The 18,798-nt window shown below is 50.7% G+C and overlaps 1 protein-coding gene across 2 annotated transcripts in view; it reads left to right on the top strand.

Moving 5' to 3' along the window:
* Nucleotides 1–18,798, top strand: part of HELZ2 (helicase with zinc finger 2) — a 57,956-nt gene that overhangs the window by 32,882 nt on the left and 6,276 nt on the right. Inside the window, exons 11-21 of one of the 2 annotated variants that reach the window (XM_075011820.1) lie at nt 191–974; nt 1,524–1,599; nt 4,005–7,530; nt 8,767–8,852; nt 9,750–9,884; nt 10,803–10,961; nt 11,976–12,120; nt 13,836–13,952; nt 15,036–15,231; nt 16,849–16,983; nt 18,098–18,313. In XM_075011820.1, the coding sequence (XP_074867921.1) occupies nt 191–974; nt 1,524–1,599; nt 4,005–7,530; nt 8,767–8,852; nt 9,750–9,884; nt 10,803–10,961; nt 11,976–12,120; nt 13,836–13,952; nt 15,036–15,231; nt 16,849–16,983; nt 18,098–18,313 (5,575 nt within the window). Of the gene's footprint in view, nt 1–190; nt 975–1,523; nt 1,600–4,004; nt 7,531–8,766; nt 8,853–9,749; nt 9,885–10,802; nt 10,962–11,975; nt 12,121–13,835; nt 13,953–15,035; nt 15,232–16,848; nt 16,984–18,097; nt 18,314–18,798 lie in introns of those variants that run through there. The other variant, XR_012647889.1, reaches the window with a different exon arrangement.

Genomic DNA, 18,798 nt, shown 5'->3' with positions numbered 1-18,798 from the left:
CATACATTCAAGCCTTTCAGAGTCTGAACATGCATTAATTCGTATAGGAATTTTGCACAAAGCTAACATATGAGTGTGCTGGTTCACTTTCTAGCTATTGGTTTGTCAGCTCTTAACTCATGCGTGTGGTCTTGGTCAGAGCTGGCAGGTGGTTTACCAGCATCCCTCTCCTGTTCTCTCTCACTTCCAGTGCGGCTGACATCTACATCCGTGAGTACTTCCATGAGTATGTCACCCAAGGGCACCCCTGGGCCGTCCCACTGAGTATCAAAAACACAGACCGTTCCATCAGCACGACTGACCCCATCACGCGGCTATATTGCTGCCTTACCCCGGATCAGACTGCCTTCCGGCAACCCACTCTTGAGGAGCTCGGCAGGCATCGTGTTATCATCACCACATCCATGCTTTCCAAGAGCCTGAGGGTTCCCCCTGGATATTTCACCCACATCTTGATAGATGAGGCGGCTCAGATGCTGGAATGCGAAGCGCTTATCCCGCTGTCGTATGCGACTTTCGAGACCCGAATCGTCCTAGCTGGGGACCATATGCAAGTGACCCCGAAGCTGTTCTGCCTGGGAGGTGAACAGTCAGCCGACTACACCCTGCTGAACCGTCTCTTCCAGTACTACCAGAAGGAGAAACATGACGTGGCTCTGAAAAGCAGGATCATCTTCAATGAGAACTACCGCTCCACTGCGGGCATCATCGAGTTTGTCTCCAAGAACTTCTACATCAGCAAAGGCAATGCCATCCATGCCAGCGGCAACATCCCTCCCCACCCTGAGCTCCACCCGCTCATGTTTTGCCACGTGCTGGGCTCCACTGAGCGGGATATGGCCATGATATCCTGTTACAACGTCTCCGAGATCGTGCAGGTGGTCGAGAAAGTGCAGGAGATGCACCAAAAGTGGCCGGATGAATGGGGAGCCCGTGACCTCAGGAGGATCTGTGTGGTCTCCCATGGCATGCAGGTAGGCAGGGTGAGCCGGTGAGTTGCCTAAACATCCTTCTGCACAACAGCTGCATGGGAGGCTTTATTGCCTGTAAATGCCAAACCCTGGGCTTGGATGGTTTGCTGCAACCCCCCCCCCCACCGTTGTTCACAAACCCTGGGTGCTGGAAGCATGAATTCCTCTTCATCCTGTGTGTTTTGCCCCGGGGCTATAAGGGAAGGGTGGAGCAGGGGGGCCTGTGGGGTGGGACAGCTGTAGGGAGGGCAGAGAGTCTATAGTACAGCGAATTGGCTGAATTCGTCAGCTCAGCTGGCAATCCAGAATTCTCCTGCCCTTGTCCTTGATGTCCTTCCTTCACACAAAGGCTTTTCCAGGCAACTGATGAACTTTGGATTGTTAAACAAGGTCCTCTTGCATTGCATGTTGGTGGAAATAAAGCCATATTGAATCTTCTCACCCGGTGGCTACATGTCACTTGCTCTTCTGAGACCAGGGGCTGGGTGCAAGCTGGGGGGAGCTGTTGAGCTGCTCCCTGATTTGTGACTTTGTACCTCCCTTTCCCACCAGGTTAATGTGATCAGGCAAGAGCTGAGGAAGAAGCATCTGGGAGAGGTGGCAGTGGAAAACTTTGAAAACTTACCAGGTCTGTATCTTGCTGAGCAGCTGTTGTTGCCCTGGCAGGAGTGGAATCCATTGCCAATGACAGGAAAAAGGCACTGTTCTACTTCAGCCTCCCCGCCTAGTCTAGTGAGAACCCTTGGGCAAAGCAGGGGGAATATTCCCAAGTTGCAGATGGGAAAGGGCAGCACAGAGTGAACGCTGGCAGGCTAGCAGAGGTGGTTCCGGCACTTTCAGAATCCTCCTCTGTAAAGCAGCAGAGGGAGAACAGATGCATCCCTATGGATATGGGACAGCCACACAAACATCTGGTGCCGTTCTGTTCAGATTCCTATGCTGTGCCCACCATGCAACTGCCCACCATGCAACTGGGCCTTCTAGTGCTGTTCTGTGCATATATGATATCAGTATGATATTACTGGAGATCCCTGTAAAGCAATCTTGGTGAGCACCACACCCTGAGACTCTGGCCCCTTTAGAGCACCTAAATTAGGTGCCCAGAATTGCTGGTGGTTTTAAAATCTTGGCCATATTCTTATATAGGATAGAGCATCATAGAACACTAGAACTGGAAGGGACCTCAGGAGGTCATTGAGTCCAGTCCCCTGCCCTCATGGCAGGACCAAGCACCATCTTGAGTATCCTCAATAGATGTCTGTCTAACTTGCTCTTAAATATCTCCAGCGATGGAGAGTCCACAACCTCCCCCAGGCAATTTATTTCAGTGTTTACCCTCCCTGACCGTTAGGAAGTTTCTCCTAATGTCCAACCTACACTTCCCTTGCTGCGGTTTAAGCCCATTGCTCCTTGTCCTATCCTCGGAAGCCAAGGAGAACAATTTTTCTCCCTCCTCCTTGTAACCCTCTTTCATGTCCCCTCTAAGTCTTCTCTTTTCTGAACTAAACAAGCCCAGTTCTTTCAGTCTTCCCTCAGAGCTCACATTCTCTCGACTTTTAATCGTTCTTGTTGCTCTGAGTGCTTTCCCATACCCCCAAGAAATCGGTGAGTGGCTTTTAACCCCTTAACATGTGGCTTAGAAGGTTCTGCTTCCTTTTCAGCCCTCACCAGCAGTGTTGAAAATCTCTTCCTGCCTCCCCTCCCCCCAGCCACATTACCTGCCACCTCCTCACTACTTGGTCATGCCAGGCATCAGCAGCATGCAGTGATGGTCGCAGGAGTATGGGGCACCAAACTGACCCAGCCAATTTACAGTGGTTACCAGTAGTACTTTATCATAAAACTTTTTACATGGGAAGAGGATTTTAGAGTGAAACCTGGCCTCCTGATGCACATCCATAGCCTAGTCTCTGCCTGTGAAATTAGTTGATTATCTGTTTATTTCCTTAGAAGTATGAAAATTTAGCACACTCTTATAATCCCAGCATGCAGCCATACAAGCAGAGATGTCACTATTTGTCTGAGCCACGGGGACTGGGTATCTAGATATCATTTATGTCCACACTGGAGTTTCCCATGGTACCAAGGGGAGAGTCTAATAATGATGTAGTAGAAAGGGATATGTTGTAACCAGCAGGGTATCCCTGTGCAAAGGGCTCTGGGCACTGACACATGACTTCCCAGTGAGGCTGCTTGCTGAAATGTGAGTCAGCCAAAATGTGACTCTGCAGTGGGAGCTGAAGGAGGACAAGGGGGTTTGGTTTGGTTTGTATTTTATCTCATCGAGCCTAGAACGGTTGATCTAGTTCTTTATTGGGTGTTCGATTTTATGGAGTGTCTGCCACATCTTGTGGCAGGAATAAAGAGTGCCTGGTGGGGGTTTCCCCTCTTCGCATAAGCCATTTTCAGCCTCTGGGAGGTTTATGAACTCCTCAATTGGCCGTTTGTTGTCCCTAGGGTTGGTGGTTGCCAGAGCCAGATGGGATTGTTTTTGCTCCCGAACTGGATGACCAAACTTACTTTTCTCAGACAGGTGAATGGTGAAATGCTTCTCTTCCTGCACCAGAGCTTCCCCGGGGATTTTTGGAAAGAAAATCACTTTCTCAAATGCCCCTGTGAACAAGTCCCATTCTCACAGGTGTTCCCAAGGAGCCGAGAACAAGGAGGCAGAAGGTTGTCCAATCAAAGAGCGGTTTGAGATTGGAGTGTTAGCCCACAAACACTGCTCTGTTATTAGGCACTTGGCTCTGCCTCTCGGTTTATTTCCGGCTCCTCACGTGGTGTCTGGGTGCTGGTCTGTGTTGTGGCTCGCCAGAGTGAGGCCTTTGCAATTCCAAGGAATCTGTTCCATCTGGTTAACTCTCGAGTTACTTTTATAACTCGGGGAAATAACCTGGGGGTGGTGTGTTTTAGCCTGTCACTTCTGCGAGTCCACATGCATTGTTGTGTAGGTACCTGCTCCACCCAGAGAGACTCCTCCTCGCTCCGTTCCCCTAGCTAACCTCTTCCTCTCTCTCCTCTTGATCCATGCAGGGAGGGAGTTTAGGGTGATCATCATCAGCACAGTTCACACCAAAGAAAGCGTGCTCAGCGCCGCCTCTTCCAACATGGAGCTCTTCAACGAAGCCAGGGTGCTGAACACCATCATGACCCGGGCCCAGTCACAGGTCATTGTGGTGGGAGATGCTGTGGCCTTGTGCTCCCATGGCCAGTGCAGCAAGATCTGGAAGCGTTTCATCCAGGAATGCATTGAGAAGGGCAGCGTGACTCCCGAAACGCTGTCGCTGGAGCAGATTAAGCAGGCAGTGTCTGATCAGCAGAGCTGGGCCAGGAAGAGTGCGGACCAGCAGCAGCTCTGTGAGGACGAGGATGACGACAGCGACACAGATTCCTGGACATCCGAGTTTGACAACGCAAATGCCGAGGATCCCATTCTCCAGGAGCTCCTGGATGAGAGCAAGAACGTCTTGGTGACTGTTTCGGAAGAAGGCTTGTTGAACGTGAGGTCTGAGGCATCATCCCAGCAGAACGGTCGGCTGGACTACGTCAACTTCTCCCTTCGCACAATGCAGGACTATCTTCGCATGCAGCCCAAAATATACAAGAGGTGTGAGCTGATCAAGGAGTGGTTTGACAGAGCATCTGCCATTGCCTTTGAGGACTCACCTCCCCTGAGCATTCAGATTAAAGGCCGAGTCAACTGTGGCATGGCCTTCACCGGCGACCAAGTGCTCGTGCAGATCCTACAAACCATGGCTGTGGAGGGTAACCTCCGTCCCCAGGGGAAAGTGGTGGGTGTGCTTCAGCAGGCCGAGGGAGAGCGGAACTTTGTCTGTATGATGGATGAATTTGACCCCCGCGTGATGATCCCCATCGACCGCACCATCACCAAAATATTTGTTCCGGGGCTGAAAGAAAAACCCAACGTTGTCCCCATCCGCAAGCTGGTGAAGGGGAAGTACCAGGTGGTCAGCTGTCAGAAGATAAGCCAGGAGATGAAAAGAAGTCGACTCTTCTACGTGCAAATTATCTCCTGGCGGGAAGGTTTTTACTACCCTCTGGGCGTAGTAACGGATATCCAGCCCATGGCTTTGACGCTAGAAGAAGGCCTGAAGATCCTCGATCTGGAATACTCTCTGGCAAAAAAGTACCCAAGTGAGGTGACCAAGGAGCTGGCCAAATTCATTGCCAGCAAACCCAAGCCTCTTAAGGAGAATGTGAGGGACTGCCGAAGTCACCTGACTTTCACTGTTGACCCCCCAGGCTCTAGAGATTTGGACGATGCCATAAGTATCCGAGACAAGGGCAGTTGTTACGAGATTGGGGTCCATATCGCAGATGTGGCTGGCTTTGTTCCCAAAGACAGTGCTGTGGACCTGGAGGCGAGGAAACGAGGTGTTACTTATTACGCCCCTGGTATGGAGCCGCTGTGCATGTTCCCACCCCAAATCAGCCAAGACCTCTGCAGCCTCCTGCCACAAAAGGATCGTCAAGTGATCTCCCTGTTTGTCACCATAGAAAAGAAGACAGACCGGGTGGTGAGAGGGATCTTTGCCATGTCCACAATCCACTCAGACCGGCAGCTGTCCTACGAGGAGGCAGAGAGCATCATTAAGAACCACTATGGTGGGAAGCTGGAGGGTCTTCACTTTGACACCCTCGAGGGCTGCATAGCTGTGGCTTATCACTTCTCCCAGGTCCATCGAAAGTGCAGGCTGCAGGAAGACTGTTACTATGATCGGCTGGATGAGGAAAGTATCCCAGGCAACAGGGGATCCCACCAGATGATTGAGGAGTTGATGATCATGTTCAACAGCTTCGTGGCTGAGTATCTAACGAACAAAGACTACACCAAGAACCTCACCCCTCTCCGGTGCCAAATGGAGCCCAACCCCCAGCAAGTGGCTCAGATGAAGAGCAAATACAGCCACATCATCCCTTTGTCCATCCACCTCTCGCATCACCTGGGAGCTTTGCCGGCTGGCCCAGCCCCTGCTGGGGGTGGTGAATTCAGCCTCCTGACCCCGCTGTGGGAGCAACTCCAGTCAGCTGCTGATGCTCGCAACGTCCACAAGGTACTTGACCTCATCGTGACCGACGACATTCACCCGAAGCTTGCCCCTGTCATCCTGGAGTTCCGAAAGCTGCTGAGCCGCTCCTACTTCAGTCGCTCCAACTCGACGGCTCAGTCAAAGGCCGGTCATTACTCTTTGCACGTTGACTCTTACACCTGGGCCTCCTCCCCCATCCGCCGATACGTGGATGTGGTGGTCCAGCGGCACCTTCGTTCCGTGCTCAGCAAGAAGCCAGTGCTGTACTCTTCAGAGGACATCGAGTTTCTCTGCCACGACTTCAACAGGAAGAGCGTACGGGCAGCCACGTACCAGAAGAGGGCGCATTCCCTGCAGATGGCCACCCGGCTGAGATACCAAGCGCTGCAGAAAATCGCATTCGTTGTGAGTGTCGAGGAAGTTAATCGGTTCTTTAAAGCATTGTTCCCCCTAAACACAGACACCCTGCCAGATCCCCAAGTGATCAACTACAGGGCTCTGCAGCTAGTGGAGCAGCCCTCATTTATCCAAGAGCGGAACAGCATGAGGCTAACGTGGAGGAGGAGAATGTACTCAATGGCAAGCTCAAAGGAGCACGTTCCACGGTCCTTGCCCGTCAGTGACCGCCACATCACCCTCTTCAGTGCTCAGGTGTGGCAAGAGGTGTTGGCGGCCATCAGAGGTGAAGACTTTAAGAAAGCGATGGCTCTCCTCCGAGAGGGCCGGACCCTGCGCCAGAGGCAGGTGGGGAGAATGGAGAGAAGCAAGTGCTCGCACTACACGGGGCTCTCTCTAGAGCTGAGCGCCGGCGATGCTCTGCTTCTGCAGCTCACCACGGATGTTGTTCGGGGATTTCTGGTGCCTTTCGTGCAGCTGTGGACCGTGACGCCAGGTTTCGACGTCTGTTTGGAGCACACTGAAAAGCCCATCGAGTGCTTCTCAGATTACGCCATGCAAGCGTCAAAGGACAAGTACAAGAGCCCATCAGAATATGCCAAGGTGTGGAAGCCACTGAGCGCAATGGAATCGGCTTCATGCGCCGTGGCGGAAAATGACTCCATTGTGCTTCAGGATGTCAAAGTAACCTGGGAAAAGCAAAGGACCAGCAAAGGGCAGCTACAGGGCACTTTCTCCTTAACCAAAACCTTCTTGGAGGAGTGTGCCATAGAAGTAGACTTCAACCACTGCTACCTGTGCATCCGGCTAGAAGGTTTGACGCTCCATGGATGCCACAATGAGGAGGCATGTCTTAGCCACAGCCTCCAGAAACTCAGCTTGGCCAACGACACCACAGTGGATGGCATCTTCATGGTCGATCCAGCTACATACACGTGGGTAGCCCACGGCCTGACTGAAGAGTTCAGTGACAATGAGAAGGTGGACAGAACTGGACTGAAGACGGTGAATTTTTATGTCCATTTTATGTCCATGGAGGAGGTTCCTGTGGAGATCTCCCAGGACTCAGCAAGGTTTACTGTGGAGCTCATTCCAAAGATGCTTCCAGACGTGTAAGTGCATTGGCAACATTCAGTGTGCAGCTAGTAATCTCAGTAATTTGAAAACCAAAGCAGGTGCATGGCTATAGCTTTCCCCAGGCTGTCTTCCCAGAGGGGATGGAGGGTCTTCTCAGGAAAGTTGGCCAGTCCAGTGGAAGTTCTGGGTGCTTACTCAGCCCTGGCTCTTGGCGCTCTGCGTTGTCGCCTTTTCAGGGGCGTTCTCCAAATGCCCAACTAGCTCGTATGGAAGTGACAGATCAGGTCATATCATAGGAGTGGAAGGGACCTTGAGCTGTCAGTGAGTCCAGTCCTCTGCCCTCGCAGCAGGACCTATCACCATTTCTGACAGGTGTTGGGGTTGTGTGTTTTTTTTTTATTTAGCCTGCCCATGACCCTCAAGGACCCCCTCAGGACCCTCAAGACCCTAACCACTGAGCTGTGCCTCCATACTGCTGCCTATGCTGTCTTAGAGCAGCGGGTTGTGGGGCTAGGAAAGGAAGCAGCCTTGGAGTAACAGCGCCAGCTTCAGTTACCCTCACCTGTCATACAGCATCACAAACAGCCCAGTATGACTGGCTCTTTGTGCTTTCTTTGGCAGCCCCGTGCCCCAATTTCTCACTGTTATGTCCCTCTATGCTGGATCCTTTTGCAGCCAAGCCTTGTTGGGACAGCCACTGTTAGAGTAGCTTCGTGGGTACCTTGCTGGCTTTTAGAGTCAAGCCTCATTAGCTAGCTGGGTGGCTGATCCCACTAGTGATTGTTCGAGCAGAGGTAGATGAGCTCTGTGTGGCTTGAAAGCTTGTGTCTGTCACCAGCAATTTGCCTAGTAAAAGATATCACCTCAACCACCTTGTCTTCCTAATATCCTGGGACCGGCATAGTTACAGCAGCCCTGCACAGCCCCCCAGCTTCTCTCCTCCTGGAGTGACCTCTCCCTTGGTGTCTTGAGCATCAGAAACAGTCAGGATAATCAGCTTGTTCCATTCATTAAAAACAGCTGGGATGTGATGTGTGCTCCCTGCTGCTCTGTGAAATATTATTCCCCGTCTTCCCTGCCTCTCCCGTCCCCTGGCTTGGCTCTCTGTGCAGAGTAACCCGATTCCAATACAGCTGCTTCACAAAATGGTTTTAAGCTCTCAGTTTAGCACCTGTGTTGAATAGGGTGGGATAAGGCAAGGCCACAGAGCTGGGCCTTCTGGCTTTCATCCCATGGTGCTGTGTTTCAGTAGCTGTTTTTCCTTCTTCCAGCCGGAAGGAGAATGCAATCTGGAAGCTGCAGTATGCCTCTGCACTCGCCAAAAGTATCGCGCTGGGCAAGGAGCCTCCTCAGACAGGTAAGGGAAAATGTTCGGAGGACCCAGCGGGCTTCCATGGCTCTGTTGCCGAAAGAAACGGGCAGTGTTGAACACCTTGCTTGGCGGTAATGATAAAACTACGTGGCGCTTTACACAGTGCTATTCATGTGTAGTTTTCCAGGTACACGCGAAAGAGCTCAAGTATCATTCTTCCCATGGGGAAACTGAGGCAGTGACAGCCTAAAATTACTCAACAGGCCAGTGGCAGAGCCAGGAACTGAATCTTGAGTCCCAATTTAGTATCCTATCCACTAGGCCATACTGTCGCATCCATTGTGCTTGTACCACTGTCATTGGAGCCATTGGGAGTCATTAATTAATGGCCCTGTGAGGCAGTGGAATAAGAGTTCTCTGTGAATGGGGGAACTTGGGCAGAAAAAGTAAAAAAAAAAAAAAAATCTCCTTTGGTTCCTGTGTGGGGTCGCTTAACTGAGATCTGCCAGGTCCCAGAGATATGCGCCATCTTGGTTGTAGGTTTGACACAGGTTACTTTTGTTAGGGGTAGCCAAAAAGCAGGTGGTTCATGATAGGGCTGGGTCAGCTCCCTTTGTGGTCATCTGCTTCCATTAGGTACATCCTCAGTAGTTGCAGCTGTCTGTCTGGGTCCTTATGCTAGAGAAGCGAGGGTGCTCTGCTCTTTATCGCCTTTCCTCTGTTTTGTGGCTAGGGATTCCTCTTCCCCAAGGGGAGTGGAGTCCCAAGCCTTATACCCCTTGTTAGAATAGGTAACATTTAACCCTCCAGCTCTTTGCAGCTGGGTCAGCGGCAGAGGGAGTTGGTGTGAAAGTAGGATTAAAGGAGGGAGTTCTTGGACAATACCATGTAATCTTAGTGTAAAGTTGTTTTTTGTTTGGTTTTTGTTTTTTTAAAACATAGCTGGGAAAAAATCCAAACTCCTGACTCAAAAGACCTTTGATATCGCTGGGAGCCAGAGGAAGCTCAACCAAAGTCAGAACCAGGCAATTAGTGAAGCGCTGAGAAAACCCTTCATGCTCATCCAGGGACCACCAGGTGAGAGGAGAGGAACGGGTTCGTGCTGCTTGGCCCTGTGCTTCTTGGCAGATTTTATCGTGTGCCTCAGAGACTGACGCTGGACATTCCCCTGCCTTGGGTCTTTCCAGAGGCTGGGGTCTCCACTTACCAAGCCATTCTGATCACAGGCAAGTCACAAGGTCGGGGAGACCCCGTCAGAAGGTTCGGGCACCCCTGTTTTTCTGCTAGGGCAGGTCTCCAGGGGAAGGGTGGGAGGAGCCCAGGCCCACCCACTACTATGGGCTCTGGCCTAGGGACCCTAGATGGGAGGCAGGTGATGTGGGGCTTTTCCCTTCCCCCAAACACAGCAGCCTTCCCCTGGGCCACTTCCCTTTAGCATCTTCCCCCTGCACCTTGCTGAGCTGCTTCTCTCTTCCAAACCCTGGCCCTCCAGCCTCTTCCTGGTCCACTCCCCACTGTCACTGGAGAGCTGCCCTAGCGGAAAATTTTTTTCTTTGTTGATGAAGACTAATTCTTAATGAGCCCCAGCTGCCTGACCTGATGGCTGGGCCGCACTCTGAGAGCCTGGGTGGGGAACAAAAAGGCGCTGACTCAGCTCCCGGTGCATTTGCCTTCCAGCAGGCTCGTGTAGCGTGCTACCTGGGGTCTGCCACAATGCACATGGGCAACGCTACTTTTTCTGGAAGCAGCTTGAGGCAGGGCCTGCAGGTCCTTGAGGCCTCTGCTTGTGACATTAGAGTCAAGTCGTTGAGGTCAAGTGTTCTTTGTGGAACCACACGCAAGCGATACAGAGCTGAGCTGGGGCAGTAGTACTCAAGGTTCCACCAATTCATTCCCTTCTAAATTCTCATACCTGCCACTTGGAAGTCTCGCTCTTCCACTCGATGATGAGGGTCTGTGGGAGCGATCTCAGAAGCCCTTTCTTGTTTCATCCAGGCACTGGGAAGACTGTGGTGGGGGTCCACATTGTCTACTGGCTCAACAAGCTGAATGAGGAGACGTCAGAGAAGGAACCTTCTCTTGAGGACCCGGAAAAGGGACAGAAATGCATCTTGTATTGTGGCCCCTCCAACAAGTCTGTCGACGTTGTTGCAGGTAAAGTGGCACGCTGACCGCTTGGGGTCACATGATACAGTACGATGGGGGAAGAGGACCTGTTTTTGATCCCTTTTTGGGCTGAAGTTCGTGAAGGTGAAGAAGGCAGGAGCAGAGCAGAAGTTGGAGAGGGGGTAGGAACAAGCCATCTGACAAAGCGAGAATGTGCACTTTCTGAAAGAGCAGAGGGTCTCTACCAGTGTTCCTTCTAATTTTTTCTACCCATAGGTGGAATAAATTTTGCTATGTGCACCACCAAAGCCGTGTCTACACTAGCCAAAAACTTCGAAATGGCCATGCAAATGGCCATTTCGAAGTTTACTAATGAAGCGCTGAAATACATACTCAGCGCCTCATTAGCATGCGGGCGGCCATGGCACTTTGAAATTGATGCGGCTCGCCGCCGCACAGCTCATCCAGACGGGGCTCCTTTTCGAAAGGACCCCACCTACTTCGAAGTCCCCTTACTCTCATCTGCTCATAGGAATAAGGGGACTTCATAGTAGCCAGGGTCCTTTCGAAAAGGAGCCCTGTCTGGACGAGCCGCATCAATTTCGAAGTGCCGTGGCCGCCCGCATGCTAACGAGGCGCTGAGTATGTATTTCAGTGCTTCATTAGTAAACTTCGAAATGGCCATTTGCATGGCCATTTCGAAGTTTTTGGCTGGTGTAGACGTAGCCCAAGAGAAGCACAGGCTGCCCGCTGTGGGTGCTCTGCTAATCAGGTGGGTGGCATCTGAATTGCTCCTGGGTGGCTGCACAAGCACTCACTTTACAGGGAACACTGGTGCAGGTTACATTGACGTTTTGGGATTGCTCCAGCATCCCTTTGTTCTATAAAGGACCCCTCCCAGAGGTGCTCTCAGAGGAGCTTGAGGACCTGTGCCTTTTGAGTGCCTGATTGTATCGTGAGACCTTGAGTCTGAAAGAGCTTATTGCCTGAGGGGCCACTTGAGCAGAGTTTGGTCAGGGATCCAGGTGTCGTTCAATGGAGTCTCTTCCGCTCCTTCCCCAGAGATGTTGTTGAAGATGAGGGGGAATCTGAAGCCCCTGAGGGTTTATGGTGAGGCAATGGAGTCACTGGAATTCCCCTACCCTGGGAGCACCCGGCACTTCTCACGGAAGGCCCTGCGGGATGCGAAACCTAAGCCGGAGCTCAGGTAGGACAACAGATTAAAGTGAGAGCGTGTACTTGAGTTCACCCCACCCTGGACGCCATCCTGTGGTCTGCCCAGGAGAGGGGAAATGCATCAGATTGTCGTGTACAGGGGAGTTGCATGCTGGGTGTGTAGAATCTAGAGCTCAAGGATCAGCAGCCCTCATTACACATGCCAAGAGTGGCATACAAGCTGATTTTCATTAGCACATGAGGCGGGAGCTCAGCCCTGCCCCTCCTGCCCCAAGTAGCCAGGAGCTTGCTCAGAGCCATGCCGTCTGTGGATTAACAAAAGACCAGCTAATCCAACCACCCTGCACGGTAAAGCTCTGTCTCTTCGTTTATTTATTAATGAAGCTGTTGTAAGTAGGACTGTTAGTGACTTTAAAAAGCATCACTGGCACTTGGCCTGTACAGAGGTCAAAAGGTCAAATTTTGGCCCTCTGCCTTGGAAAGGCTGCTGACCCTCATCTAGGGCATGGAATCGGAATCCCTCTGGGGCCATCAGATGCCACTTAATCACGATCAAGGCTCCTCCCTCTCTTCCTGTGCCAGGCCAGGCTCTGCATGTCCTCTGTTAAGTCCCACAAGTTTTCCCTCTCTGAGTTAAGTTCAGTGGAGGGTTTTCTTTCCATTGGACTCTTTTGCATGTCCCAGGCACCCAGTGTCACACCTGCCCTGGAAGGTGCTTGGACATACCTGAGACATGTATTTAGAATGAAGCCGTTGCCTATGTTGGATAACTATAGCAATAAGAGGTTGCTGCGCCCTTGAACAAATTGACATTTGTTGTAAATTAATTCAATTTACTAACTGGACTACAAATAAGAAAATCTTTAGGGCCCATTGGAGCCGTGTCTACACGTGCACGCTACTTCGAAGTAGCGGCACTAACTTCGAAATAGCGCCCGTCACGGCTACACGTGTTGGGCGCTATTTCGATGTTAACATCGATGTTAAGCAGCGAGACGTCGAAGCTGCTAACCCCATGAGGGGATAGGAATAGCGCCCTACTTCGACGTTCAGCGTCGAAGTAGGGACTGTGTAGTCGTTGCGCGTCCCGCAACATCGAAATTGCAGGGTCCTCCATGGTGGCCATCAGCTGAGGGGTTGAGAGACGCTCTCTCTCCAGCCCGTGCGGGGCTGTATGGTCACCGTGTGCAGCAGCCCTCAGCCCAGGGCTTCTGGCTGCTGCAGCTGGGGATCCATGCTGCATGCACGGGGTCTGCAACCAGTTGTTGGCTCTGTGGATCTTGTGTTGTTTAGTGCAACTGTGTCTGGGAGGGGCCCTTTAAGGGAGCGGCTTGCTGTTGAGTCTGCCCTGTGACCCTGTCTGCAGCTGTGCCTGGCACCCTTATTTCGATGTGCGCTACTGTGGCGTGTAGACGTTCCCTCGCAGCGCCTATTTCGATGTGGTGCTGCGCAATGTCGATGTTGAACGTCGACGTTGCCAGCCCTGGAGGATGTGTAGACGTTATTCATCGAAATAGCCTATTTCGATGTAGCGTTCATGTGTAGATGTAGCCTGAGAGAGAAATAAACAGATGGCTGGAGCATGTGTAAAAGCTGACAGGTATTTTCTCAGGGATGCTGGTGGCGTAACCAAGCTGGTACGCTCCATTGTTACTGGATGTCTCCTGATGTGCATGGATTGTGGGAGGAGGGACATGGTTACGATGTTTATATTGAGAATTCTCCACCTCCTTTTCTTAAATTCAGTGAAATAATCTTGCACCACCGAATCCGGCAGCTGTTGAATCCACACTCACAACAAATCCGTGAGTTTGATGCTCGAGTGAAAAGAGGAGAGCCAATAACAGAAGACGAAGTTAAGAAGTGAGTGAAAAGAGACCCATGTGAGACTTGGCTGTCCTTGGCTGTATTGGAACATGTGTTAGCAGGAAAGAGCCAGTCCCTGTGTGCAACACAGTGTAATTACTCAAATACCACCCCCCAGAGGGGTTTGGGATGCAGTTGCTGAGCCAGACTCTCAGCTAGTGTAAATCAGCATATCTGCACAGAAGTCAATGGAGTTAGGCTGATTTACACCAGCTCCGAATCTGTCCCTCTGAACTTCTGCCAAGAACAAAACAAATGATGTCCTGTTCATGAAGTTGCTTTAGGGAAAAAAAAGGTATTTTACCCGATCCTGTTCAAATCGTAGCACAGAATCCATTGCGGAGACAGTAGGGCTCTGACTGCTCTGAGGAAGTGTGCATTAGATGGAGCAGCTTTTGTGGTGAACTGAGCACAAAGGGCTACTCCCTTGGTGTGACAGTGCAAGCTGAGGGTGCTTCTAGAGACAGCTGCTTGGTGTGGTCCTTCAGGCACCTCCCCCACTCCCCGGGGGCGGGGGCGGGGGCGGGGGTGTTGTCAGTCTGGGAGGTGAAGCTGCTGGGACGGGGGAAGTAGAAGAACTTCGGATTGCATTTATATCCTGAAGCCATAGGTCCTACTGGTGGCAGCCCACAGCGTGTCTCCAGCTGGGCCTGTCAGAAAGCCTTTACAGGGAGCCCCACACTGAGGGGAGGGGGCAGATGTAATCCTTTGGGCAGGTGTTTCCCCTTTGTTAATATGGAAATATACACATCTCATAGAACTGGAAGGGATCTTGAGAGCTCATCGAGTCCAGTCCCCTGCACTCACACCAGGGCCTATCGCCATCCCTGATAGGTTTTTTTTTAATTTTTTAATATTTTTAGTTTATTTTATTTTTTTAAATCTAGCCCACCCCAGACCCTTGGAAGGCCCCCTCAAGGACCGAGCTCACAACCCTGAGTTTACAAGGCTGGTGTTCTAACCGCTGAGATTTCTCCCCCTCCCCCCCCCCCCCCCCCCCCCCCAAAAGAGTATTTCCAGAGTAGGAACTGAGCAAAGCCTGCTGCTGGTGCCAAATCTGACACTCCACCTTCCCCTCAGGTACAAAAGCCTATTGTTAAACGCCCGTGTGCATGAGCTACAACGTCACAATGTCATCCTGTGCACATGCTCTGCTGCCTCTGCTGCCAGCCTCGTGGACAACCTGAACGTCAAGCAGATCCTCATTGACGAGTGTGCCATGTCCACGGAGCCAGAGACCCTCATACCTCTGGCCAGCTATGACAAGGCTGAGAAGGTGAGTCCCTCTTGAAGGCAAGGCATTAGGGTGTGCTGTTAGTTGTCCCTGGGATTGCTCAGCAGCTTTCTCCAGGCTCTGCATTAGTTCTGGACAATGCCACACTACTCATCAGATTATGCAGTCATATTACAAGGTCATCCCTGATGGCTCCGGTGTGGAACAGGGACTCCTGCAGCAGCTCCTCTTACGCTCAGCAGGGAGGAGCACCACACGGAAACACTAGCATGCTGGGCGTTCTAGCCCATTGTGGACCCTTTGCACTTGCAAATGAAGCTCAAATCCAGTCAAACGATAGGATGCATCACAGTCTGAGGCATATGTTGCGCTTTCCAGTTCACACTCATCTGCACAAACACACACCCCTAAGTACATCATCCACACCCAATCAATACATGGTGTGTACGTACGTACGTACGTATGTACACACACACACACACACACACACACACACACACACACACACACACACACACACACACACACACACACACAGAGGCTACGTCTACACTAGCCCCAAACTTTGAAATGGCCACGCTCCTTTTCGAAAGGACCCCGGCTACTTCGAAGTCCCCTTATTCCCATCAGCTCATGGGAATAAGGGGACTTCGAAGTAAGCGGGCTCCTTCTGAAAAGGAGCCCTGTCAGGACGAGCCGCACAGCGGCGAGGCACGTCAATTTCGAAGTGCCGCGGCCGCCCACATGCTAACGAAGCACTGAATATGCACTTCAGCGCTTCATTAGTAAACTTCGAAATGGCCATTTGCGTGGCCATTTCGAAGTTTGGGGCTAGTGTAGACACAGCCACACACACACACGCGCTTAATGGGGTCTGTTATGATGGTGACAGCCTCTATATAAAACTGATTCATATGCTCACTAGTGAATTACTTGACTGAATAGTCACAGAGAGGTAGCCGTGTTAGTCTGTATTTTCACAAAACAAAAAAGTGCTTTTGTAGCTCTTTAAAGACTTGACTTAAATTGATTTATTAGGGGATGAGCTTTCATGGGACAGACCCACTTGTTTGGATCTGGAAATTCAGTAGAAATGGGTCTGTCCCATGAAAGCCCATCGCCGAATAAATCATTTTGTTAGTCTTTAACAAGACCTGCTTTTATGTTTTACTTGACTGAGGTATCTACATGCAATCTGTCAAACAAGGTAAAGCCATATTTTGGCTTGACTCCTCTACAAGTACACATGGAGCTGCAGAGAGAGGTAGACGGAAGACGTGATGCTATTTCGGCATTCCTGGGAAGAGGCATGGGTTGTGCAAGCAGAGAACATGCTCACCTGGATAGGCCATCTCAGTGTGATGAGATGGGCTGTGGTGGTGGTACTGACCCCTTTGACACTTTCTCTGTTGTTGAAGAATATGAGAGATTCTGGCAAGCTCTTGCTCAGCAGAGCTTCTTGAATAAAAAGTGACTCCTACTCTGTGAGCTGGAGACCAGGTTCTTTGGTGGGATTCTGGACCTTGATTGGCATTCCTAGGTCCTGCCCTAAGGGAATTAAGTAGTAACAATGCCTGTACCTGCGCACGTACTCCTTCCTGGGAGTTGGGTGGGAGAGGCACAGAACCAGAGCTGACACATTCACTCCATGTATTCTAGGTTGTTTTGCTTGGGGACCATAAGCAACTGCGGCCCGTGATCCAGAATGATTTCTGCAAGAACCTTGGCATGGAGACTTCCCTCTTCGAACGTTATCGACACCAAGCTCGTATGCTGGATACGCAGTACCGCATGGTAGGAGTCCCCTGTGGTCTTTCTCGTCCCTTTGCTATAGGGTGTGCTACTGAGTTGCTGCACCCAGGTAGGATGAGAGTATTCTGCTGTAAGATCCTGAGTGCCCAGGTTCAGAAATGATGTTCTTCTGCCCTCAGTATTTATCGTTAGGGGAAATTTCTGACCTGTGTCTTCGTTCAGGATTGGACGCACTCCACTGCAGGGGAGCTTTCTGAATGTGATTTTCCAAGCTTCCCTAGTACAACGACCAAAGCCCCCTTGTAAATGCAAACTAATAATGGGTATGTACAGGCAGTGGGGGTTGCTGATGTGTTCAGTTTCTCTTTAGATGACTTGACTGGCATGTTGTTAGCCAACATAAATACACATTTCTATCACTAGTGCCCTTCCCCATCCTCTTGTTTGTCCTAAATTAGACTGTAATCTCTTATGGAAAGACAGCCTCTGTCCCAATGTACCTACTCCACTGACTCAGGCCTTCGAGTGCTGTCACAATACCTGTAATACACAGACTATAAGGGCGGAATAGACCATTGTGATCCCAACCTGACCTCTTATATAACTCAGGCTGTGGGACAGTCCTGGATGAATTAATTATCAATAGCTGCCTTCAGTGGGTTCTGTTCTGGAGGAATTGCTGATGATAGAATGTGCAGGTGCTGATCTAGGTGACTCCGGTCAGTTTGGTAGCCACAATGTTGTGTGAGGAGGCCTTGCCTTCTGGTTTAACATTGGCCATATTATAAATAGCAGATGGGCAAAATTTTGGGTGGCCTCTGATTTTGAGATTTGGAATTGATATGGGAACCCACAACTCAGGAGCTGGGTAACTAGCTGTCATGACTGACTGCACTTGCAAAATGCGTGTCTTGTTCTTCTGTTCGACTGAGCCTTGAGTTAGAAAATAAGTTATCTGCATACATATGACACCAACTTTCTTGCCCTTTCAATCGGGGCAACATTTTGGAAGCTCTCAAGAGTGTCTGTGTGGCTTGATGTGTGAAGAGCTAGGGCTTGAAAAACTGGTGGTCGATAGTCTGTTTGAAGAAGGGCTGTAGATCCTGGAAACATCACTTTTGTTACTTACCCGAGGTTCTCTCCTTTAATCTTTCAGCAAAAGGACATCTGTAGTTTCCCATCCCAGGAGTTTTATGACAGTCAGCTGACAACCTGGTCTCAGCTTGAACGCCCGAGAAGTGCCCTTGAACACCGAGGCAGAAGCTGTCCAATCATCTTTGGGCACATAGAAGGGAAGCAGCAGAGTCTGATGGTCTCCACTGAGGAGGGAAACGAGAATTCTAAGGCTAACCTGGAAGAAGTGGAACAGGTGGTGAGTAACTAAGAGGGCGTTTTCTGCTGGCAAATGGCAAACAGGAAGGGAGGGAGCACTTGCATTTACGGACATACTGGTATTGTTTGCTTGCTGGGTGGATCCCATTTAGTAGTTATCCAGCCAGAAATGCTCTTCAGCCAGTCAGCTATAAACGTTGGTGATGTTCTTGTCATTGGAAGGAATTGCTAAGAGATGTGTGAGAACTCAGCCTTAAAAAGGTCAGCACATCCATTGAAACAGCACAACTGTCCTTGTGCTGGCCGTCTGAACTGCAGCAATATGGTTTTTGCACCATCTCTGAGGCTGGTGCCAATGGGGACTGACTTTTTGCCTTAAACCCTTGATCGTTCTGTGTTTACAAAATTCTCCCAGAGAGTCTCACGTGTCTTGCCATCCCTCCCTGTTTTCCTCAAAACAAGTGAGCTTTGGCCCCACCTTCGTGTACGCTGGAGACAGTCTTTGTACACATCAACTATCTATGA

Source organism: Carettochelys insculpta, chromosome 17, assembly GCF_033958435.1.
Source record: "Carettochelys insculpta isolate YL-2023 chromosome 17, ASM3395843v1, whole genome shotgun sequence".
Lineage (NCBI taxonomy): Eukaryota > Metazoa > Chordata > Testudines > Carettochelyidae > Carettochelys > Carettochelys insculpta.
Note: the sequence above shows the minus strand (reverse complement) of the source record. Positions and strands in the feature narration are given on the sequence as shown.